Raw genomic sequence first — 9,276 nt, 5'->3', positions numbered from 1 at the left:
AGATTTTTATAATACCATGAGCTGCTGAAACAATTCTTTGAAAATGTTATCAACTGCTATCCTTTGTTATCAACATATGAATTAATAATTAAATCCATCTTTCAAAATGCCGAATCTTCCTTTGTAACATGAAATTTGGACTTTTTATGTGTTAGTGTGGCTATCTCAAAAGTCATCCAAACACTTTTACTCTCAGCTCGATGATCATTTTTTAAAAAAATCCACACTCTGAACCTGCGAACCTTGAACCTTGAACCTGCAAGGTTCAAGCAAATGGTTCAAAAACACAAACTCCACCCACAATATAATTCATTGATTTTTTTTTCTTTCCATTTTCTTGCACATTGAACATTGAACCTAAACCAAAGAAGGTTCAATAGTTCAAGTTCAATGACCAAAAATTACAATGAACTCGAAATTTGAACTTTGAACTTTTTGAACTTGCACGCTTGAACCTGCGGGCTTGAACCAAAAAGGTTCAATAGTTCAAATTAAATGAACAAAAATTACAAAGCCCGCTACAGTTGAATTCAAACTTTGAACTTGAACCCAAACTTTGAACTTTAAAAAGGTTCAAGGTTCAAGTTCAATGACAATTGTTCTTTTGGGCTGCCATAGAAAAACCTGCATAACCTTTTACTGAGAGCTCCATTTCTTATGAAAGTTTAATTGTACAATAAATGGGCCTAGTAGAGAATAACCCAGAAATAATTTCTGAATAGGAGACATAAGACTTGAGATTTAATTGTTTGGGTATATGGGTAAGCAAAAATAAAATAATTAAAATCTTTGTCAACATGGAGTTTGACCATAAAAACTTCAACATTAAAACATTAACAATATCTTATTTTTAGCTGATTATGAGGCTTTAGGCACAAGAAAAAATATAGGGGTAACAAGTTGATGGCATGAGAAGAAGGTATAACCTGTAATATGTAGTCTAATATTTATAGGCGATGGTTGCAATGTGATGTGAATTGAACCCATGATGCAAGCTGCCTATAGTAAGTCAATTCTCCTGTGATGCATGTTTGAGTATGTAGAGAGTGCCTATTAGTTCTTCCTTCATTTTGTGAATGAAAGAATGCAAACAAAGATGCAGAAAGAAACACAAAATTTAGAAAACAAACATAAAACTCATGACACAAGTTTTAACGTGGTTCACCATGATAGGCTAGATCCACTTTGAAGTAGGGAAACAATTATATTGTTCTCAGTTTGTCAATTATACATCAGTGGCAACTTATTACACCAAAATAATTTTTAATCAATAATGCAATCCTCATATATAGACAAGAAAATACAAGAATGTGAAGAGGTGGGACACTTGGAGGGAAAAGAAGTACGTTGGGATTCATATACCCAACAATCTCCCACTTGAAGTCCAATGGTGCTATAACAAACCAGAGATGTCCCCCACTTCAATCTTATTATTATCCTTTGAGAAGGCCAAGAGGAGTCTGACAGAATTGAAACTTCTCTTTGGGAACTACCTTTGTCAACGCATCAGCTGGATTGGCCTTCATGTCTATCTTTATAACTTGCAATTTCCCTTCTTCAAATACATTGTGAATGAAGTGGTGTCGCACCTCAATATGTTTAGTGTGATGATGAAACATAGGATTCTTATTGACTGGATCCCACAACCAGAAGCCAAATTGTTCTTTGCCATACCCAACAAAAATGCATTTCTATGATTTCGGATCCAATTTAGTCCTCTTCTTCAACAATGACTTCTTTTCCAACATCTTTCTGCCAAGAAATTCCAACTGAGGCATCATGGGGTTCAACCTTCCCCATACGAATGCCAACAACTTCCTAGCCATTAGCAGTTTGGCCAATACATGCCAAAGCTAGCTCAAGAGAGGAGTAAATAATAATCTCAACATCCTTCTCTTTAGCTAAATTATCCTCTTGAATTGAATTCTCCTCTTTAGTTGAATTCCCCTCTTTCATCCAACCATCCCACCAATGTACATGACACTTGAAGCACAGAGAAACATGGAACGTAAAATTACCATACAAATTCTGAATTTAACCTTCTCCTTCTTCCTCCATCTCTGATCAAGCCAACCACGGCTCTGATACCAATTGTTAATGAAAGAATGCGAACAAATATGTAGAAAGAAAAATATAATTTAGAAAACAAACATAAAACTCAAGATTCATATGCAAGCATGGTTCCATCACCATTTCCAAGTGGTATGTTTTCAATGTATCTGGCTGGTGCAAATTTAGAATCGTGGGGTGAGCTTGGAAAAATTACAGAGGAGTTATTTTCTGAATGTGTGGTGTGCAAGGAGGATAATGGATGAAGTCTGGTACCCGAGGATGTCTTGGTGCTTGCTTTGATTCGTTTCCGACAGAAAATTTGTTACTACCCATTGGGGTTTCTTAGTCCTCTGCAACACAATTGAGGGAGCAGGGCTTTATTGGACAATGTTCCTTATATAGAGAAGTAGTTTGCGGCAGAGGAGGTTTCTTCCATGATGCTCGTCAAGATGAAAGAGATTTTTGAGGCTTATATAGGGCTTGATAACAATAAATTAATACAAAGGCTTGTTGGTGAGGAAACATGCTATTTTGGTTTTGGATTTAAGGAGCACATTGATTTGAAGATCAACTATGACCATAGCATTTATATTCTGGATAAGTTATTTGTTGAAACTCAGAGATCAAGAGGTAAATTTATTTTTTATTGTGGATTGGTGGGCAAGTTTGTGTCTAAGTTTGTTGTAGGAGAAGATATTTTGACTCCGGTTTGACCTGGCAAAGATTAATTCATAGTGTCTGTGTACAGAGTTTGGTGAAGTTAAAATATTCAATGGGCTTGGTTGGAATGTAAGATTAGGGATGGAAATACAGGGATTACAGAGTGCATGGCTGTGCCGGTTGGCCTTCACGGGGGAGATTGCTGGGTATATGAAGCCCAATGGTCACATGACTATTTGCCTTCCCTAAACTCTTCAACTCATACCTAAATATATGTGTGCAGTCTATGTACTGTGTGTAATTGGATACAGTTTTAATATATGATTTCCTTGCTTGAGAGTGGACGTAGGCAATTGCCAAACCACTATAAATCATGTCTTCTCTCTTGTTATTTCTTTATTCAGTTTTTTTTTAATTTCTCTGCTCATTTTTAATCCTTACACATGTGATGAGTATGTGAATGCACCATCCAAACAAGCGATGGAGGTTGCATTTTTAACATATAATAGTTGCTCATGCAGACCACCCTAAAAAGGTACGTGAAGAAACTTGTTGGCGATGTGTTGGCTGAGGTAAACAAATTGGTGAATAGAAGCCAATGATGTCAAATGAGAGATGTCAAAAATTTGTTGATTTTTGTTAGGACTGTTAGAATTTTATTGATGTTTTTTCCAAATATCTATGAATGCAAGTGTATGAGACTACGGGGAGAGACTGTGGATCAAGACTATGGCGCACCATCGATAACTTGTTTTATTTTCATAGCAATGAATTTTATAAATACTTGTGAATGTCACATCTACCAGATGATGTCAGTGGTGCCGTTAGTAATCATGGAGATCAAAATGCAGTTCCTGAGAGCACCATATTTTATTTTTCTTTATTAGATGCCCTTTGAAACACTAGAAATTTACAATTGGACAAGATTATTTGGCAAGGATTGTTGGAGTATTTCATTTTTGATGTACATTGTGAAGAAAGAAAGAAATGTGTGAAGCTTGAAGAGGCCTATGATGCTAATGATGAAGACGAGGTAGAACATCCATCTAAGTGTCCCTGTCTCACAACACGAGCTTATCATGATAATCTTAATGTTTCTCTTCATTCCTAGATATTAAGTTAGAAGATGAAGAGAAGTGTATGCTATTTTTTTATTCGAAGCCTAATTCTTCAGAAAAATCTAATTATTATTCTTTTTTTGTTTTTCATAGAGGTATCCCCATGATTCATTCTAGTGATTCTTAGTAGATTTTTTTTGGGCTTAAATTTTTTTTTTAAGTTAGGGGTGTCAATGGAATAAGAAGAGGTGAGACTAATCTCCTAGAGATGTGTGCAGTTGCCCACAAACCACACACACATCGGTTTAATTTGACCAGCGAGAATCAACATCGAGATCTATATGGGAAGAACCCAAAGCTCTTAGCCAACTACACTACCCATGTAAAAAATATATAATTATTGTTATTAATAGAAGTAATGCAAAATCAAATATGAACAACATCGTTTCAATACTTCTTTAAAAGAGATGAGGTGAAACTCTATGAATATTAACTCCCAAAATGTCTTGCATGTGTGGGGTAGGTCCAAAGAGAAAGGACCTAAAGCAAATTAAAAAAAAAGATAGAAACTCTAGAATATACAAGTAATGTATTAAAATTGTGTTAATAGAAGGTATGGGATGGAATATAAGAACAAGAAAAGGAATGTCGATTCCTTCGTGGAAAAGTTCTGCGATGATGATTCTAATGGTTTGCTTCTTTCAGCTAACACTTTTAGCAATGATGGTTGGCTTAGTAATGATGCTTATACCAAGATGATTTTTTTTCCCTCTTCTCATTTAGCAATTAGGTAATGAAAAGTAAACATTAAAATCATGAATTTATTTTCGTTATAATAATCTTATAATTTTGTGTTCTGGGCTGTGCATAAACAAAATGGCAGATAAATAATTTGATAAAAGTGTTTATCTTTATCAAAACAAAATAATAGATTCAACAATTACAAACTATTATATTTAAAAAAATAATTTAAAAATATAATTAAAAACTCTGAATATATATTTCTATCTTGGATGAATCTAATTACCCTCGTTAGGCGAGAATGTTTCTAATGTTAGGATCGAAATAACCTTTCCTCTTCCTCCTGTAGTTCCTTCAACAAGCCAATCAGGAATTATGATCATTACTTCTGTATATAGGAAGAAAAAAACTACTACCAGCTAAAGACTGTATCTTGTTAAATCAAGATTGAAAGCCATATAAAATCCACAGTGATTACCCATTAATATTCAACACCATGAGCAGTCTAGTAGACACAGAAATACGTTGACAAAGTAAAATCACACCAATGAAAAAGACACACATATATATACATATACATATATGGTTTTATCTGATTATTAAAATAATCAAGCAAAACCCTTGGATGACAACATACGCAGGACACTTTTTGTACAGCAAACAAGCTCATCATATCAGCTGGATAGCATAGTGATGATTTATTTAAGATAGTTAATGGGCTTAATAGTTAAGCCCATCTGGCCAACAAAGACATAGCACTGATACCCAACAGGAGAGCTATATAAGCCCACAGTTGAAGCGTTGCGCTGCTCTGCATTTTTGCATTTAAAAGGTCTGCTGCAAGAAGATCCACCAGTGACATATATATTAGAATTCCTGCAGACGCTGAATAAAGTAATCCTTCAACTATAAGAGCTGTTGGGCTGTTTTGATTATAAGCAGATGCAATTGCGATTCCCACAGCAATTCCAAGCGGTGTAGTCACTGAAAAGAGGAAGGCCATAATAGTAGTAGATCTATTCTTGAAGCCCGCCTATTTTTCATCATCAATTTTGAAAGAATTAGTTATAAATAAAACTAGTGTTAATTGAATTATGTCTCCAAATAAAATTGGTTCACCTGAACTATGCATCCTCCAAGCCCCATTCCTTCGAACAACTGATGACATGTCAAGGCTGCAACTAGAGGTCTTATTGTGCAAGGGCTCTCTGATGCTCCTAGTGATACTCCAATTATAATAGAGTGGGCTAGTATTCCAAGCTCCAAGACCTGTTGTTTTCCACAAAATTATTTTATTTCAGTAGATGATGCTTTTTTAATTATAATAAACTTATTGACTTATAGATTTCATGTAGCCAACTTCCATGTTAACCCCTGATTTCCCATGGCCTTCACAAGACTAGAAATGCCAATTTGTTAGGCTGTTTTAAAGCTGGGCGAGATTTCCCATGGCCTTCACAAGCCTAGAAATGCCAATTTGTTAGGCTGTTTTAAAGCTGGGCGAGATTTCCCATGGCCTTCACAAGACTAGAAATGCCAATTTGTTAGGCTGTTTTGAAGCTAGGCGAGTACTGATTTGAGAAGGTTATATTCGTCTATTGCATCTATAAAGATCGAATAATGCAATTTGAAGGACCTAATTTGTCCAAAGAACCATTTAATTGTGTGGACACTTGGTGAAAAACAATTTTCATACAGAATTCAATTGAAAGGACTCTATTGGGAAGTACATCATGTAATAAAAAGTTAGAGATAAATTCATACAAGATTACTTAAAACACAAAGTTAGGAGAGTTTTATCTTTAAATAGTCTTATTAGTAGTAATAATTGATTTTTGGTATACTCACTTTAACATCGTATTTAAATCAAGAGAAATTGTATGGAGATGGATACCTCTTTCAACAATTCTAGACTGAACATGATAGTTTTGCATGTGAATTTATGTATTTTTCTTATGTCAGAAAAAAGAGTTTAGAGTTGGAAGATTCATGTATTATGGAATAAAAATCAGAGTTGAAAGAGTTGTGCTCTATGAAACCAAAATCAGTGAAGTAATTTCGTTTCAAACTAATCTAAATTTGAGTTTGTTGATTGTAAGAAGTCAAGTCTTTCAGTTATGTTTTCATAGTATCTCTTGGTTGTCCTTTTTAGCAAATTTTTTTTCTCTGTAGAAAGGCCCGAGTCTTTTCAAAATCCTTGCTTACCTAATAAAAAATATATTATCTAAATAGTGAAATCAAGGTGAGTAAGACTGAATAGTGGTTATATGACACTGATTTTCCTCTCTCTTAGCCTGCTTGGTTGCTCCTATGATGAAGTTAGCATGATGTTTTAAATTTGAGGATTGGTTTCCATATAATAATGAAGATGAGATGTAGTTCATATATAAATTTGTCTTTTCTTATATACGAAATGTTTATTTGAAGAGATGTACCGGATAATTAGAAATGTTTGTTATAAAATTGTAGCAATGTTCTAATTGTTTGCTAATCTTTTAAAATATCACAATCCTTAAACATCCTCCAATATAACACTCAATGATTAATTATGAAAATATCTATCAATTTTTAGCCTAAATAAGACAAAATTATTATTAATTATCTAATCATAAAAAAAATCATGTTTAAGTAGAATGTTCAAACCCTAATATTTTCCAAATACTATAAAAATTGATACATATACCTCCCTACTACAATTTTTTAATAAAAAATCCGTATCTTTGGATTACAATTTGCAAAAGAAAAAAACTGGTCAATTGATAAGATTTTCCACCATACAAATAAATGTTAAGATTTTATTATATTAAGAAAGTTGAAAATAGAGTCACATGTGGACCAAGCCGTCCACAGGTATTTTTCATTACAAAAGTTCTATCAAAAATATTCTTAATTGATTGATATGCCTTCCCATAACATTAAAAAAACAAAAAAAGCTATTCATAAACTTTTGTATTACATAAATAAATATTTTAACATTGCTGTATCAAGAAGGTAAGATTACCTGGGAAATAACACGATGGCGTAGAAGAGAAGAAACAGATTCTTGATCCATGTTATTGCATCCATGAGCATAGCCATGTGTATGGAGGTGACTTCCATGCTCTTGTTCCATAGCATTATCCTCTTCTGGATGAGATATTTCTGCTACACCAACTTTTAGGTTCTTATTACAGTCAGCACGTTGGTAATACCCAGTAGCCATAGCATCAAGCATAAGACTGCCAACTGCAGCCATCATAGCTATAAAACCAGCAAATGGGAAGTGCTCCCAAGCATTGCCCTTCAAGCAAGGATTGTCCAGAGACTCAAAGGCATCAGGAAGGATATGAACAAACCCAGTTGCAAGGATAACACCTGAAGCAAAGGCCTTGATGACAAAAAACATAACATTATCTGGCCTCAGAACATTTACTTTTCTGCCCACAATAGGCAAACACACACCTATTGTGCTTCCAACCAAAATACAGGCCATTGCTCCAAGCTTGAGATGGAGAGCAACATTAGGGTTTCTACAAGGTTCTTCCTTGTAGCATTTGGATTCCTCTGCAACCACCAAACTGGCTCTTGAAAAGAAAGAAAAAAGCATGGCAATCACCCATAGGGCTGCCATGACAAACTATGGAAGGAAAACCAGAGTCACATAGAAGAGGGAATACAAAATTTATACGGTACTTTTTTCACACCCCACTGTTACAATGTGGTCATAATATCGACATTCTAGCATCTTTTACTTTAGACATATTTTCTTTCGACATTCCATTATAATTAGATTAACTTGCTGATTCTGAATGCGGTCGGAAAGCTATATTTGAAGGGCCCATCAACTCTCTGCTATGCCCACTTAATCTGCTTGGAGTCCTGGAATGACCTACACGTGTGCTTTCAAAGCACGCTACACCCATCGTGCTGGTATTTTTAATTCCCAAGCAAGGGGCAACTAGTACAATTAACCTTTAAAAGTTAGAAAATAAGATTTCACACTGTTAAAGAGTCTTTTGCAATAAGCAGGCTCTTCTTTATAATATTTCCAAGTTAGTGACATATGTCATCATCTTCACATATAGAATTGTACAGAATCCGTATGAATTGCAGACTACTAGTTAATTGTTTAAGAAGATCTCTTCTAAGAATGTCTAATGAATAGATGTCCATTTCATGAAAAAAGGTATTTTAACATACTATTTCCCAAGTTTCATGCACTCCTTTCCACGGCATTTGGAATCTGAAAGGAAATTTAACCAAGTGCTAAAGTCTGAGATGCAAATGGGTGGGAGAATAATATGCTGTTCACTGAAAAAGAAAAACAAGTTTCTTTTGGCTGTTTAAAATTCCTGAACAAGACCTCAGACTCTTACCTTTAACGAGTCTTTTCCAATCAAGGCTTTTCTTTAAAGTATTTCTAACGTGAGTGAAATATGTCATCATCTCCACTTAGAATTTTATACATCCGTACGCATTGGCAGGCATTAATTAATTGTTTCAAAGGATTTGTTCCAATAATGTCTAATGCATAGGACGCCCATTTCATCACTTTGCATTATGAATAGTGTAGTTTTATCATTATTTTTGCTCAAGTATGCTCTCCTTTCCATTACAGAGAATTCGCAATCTACTTTTGAGATGAAAATTGGAGTTAAATTAAATGTATAATTACTTAAGTTAAAGCATATAATTAGGTCCAAATTAATTTAAAGATAGAATGGATTAGATTAGATGATATTGGCATGTAAAAGTTATAATGTCACACATAGTTTTCAATTCTATA

The 9,276-nt window shown here is 34.3% G+C and overlaps 1 protein-coding gene across 1 annotated transcript; it reads right to left on the bottom strand.

The window, feature by feature from the left end:
* Positions 1 to 5,059: 5,059 nt before the first annotated feature.
* LOC131062456 (zinc transporter 5) lies at positions 5,060 to 8,201 on the bottom strand. Its single transcript, XM_057996120.2, has 3 exons — positions 7,513 to 8,201; positions 5,631 to 5,780; positions 5,060 to 5,544 (listed from the first exon to the last, which is right to left on the bottom strand). The coding sequence occupies exons 1-3, from the start codon at positions 8,119 to 8,121 to the stop codon at positions 5,239 to 5,241; spliced, it is 1,065 nt and encodes a 354-aa protein (XP_057852103.2). The 5' UTR covers positions 8,122 to 8,201; the 3' UTR covers positions 5,060 to 5,238.
* Positions 8,202 to 9,276: the final 1,075 nt, after the last annotated feature.

This window comes from Cryptomeria japonica, chromosome 8, assembly GCF_030272615.1.
Source record: "Cryptomeria japonica chromosome 8, Sugi_1.0, whole genome shotgun sequence".
In the NCBI taxonomy this organism is placed as follows: domain Eukaryota; kingdom Viridiplantae; phylum Streptophyta; class Pinopsida; order Cupressales; family Cupressaceae; genus Cryptomeria; species Cryptomeria japonica.
The sequence above is the reverse complement of the archived record's forward strand: the minus strand, read 5'-3'. Positions and strand labels throughout refer to the sequence as shown.

Excerpts from the sequence above, each read along its gene's own strand:
- LOC131062456 (XM_057996120.2), bottom strand. The coding sequence starts at position 8,121 with ATGGCAGCCCTATGGGTGATTGCCATGCTTTTTTCTTTCTTTTCAAGA. Across the intron at positions 5,781-7,512 it reads GCCATCGTGTTATTTCCCAG|GTCTTGGAGCTTGGAATACT; the intron begins GTAATCTTACCT and ends GGAAAACAACAG. Across the intron at positions 5,545-5,630 it reads TTGGAGGATGCATAGTTCAG|GCGGGCTTCAAGAATAGATC; the intron begins GTGAACCAATTT and ends GATGAAAAATAG.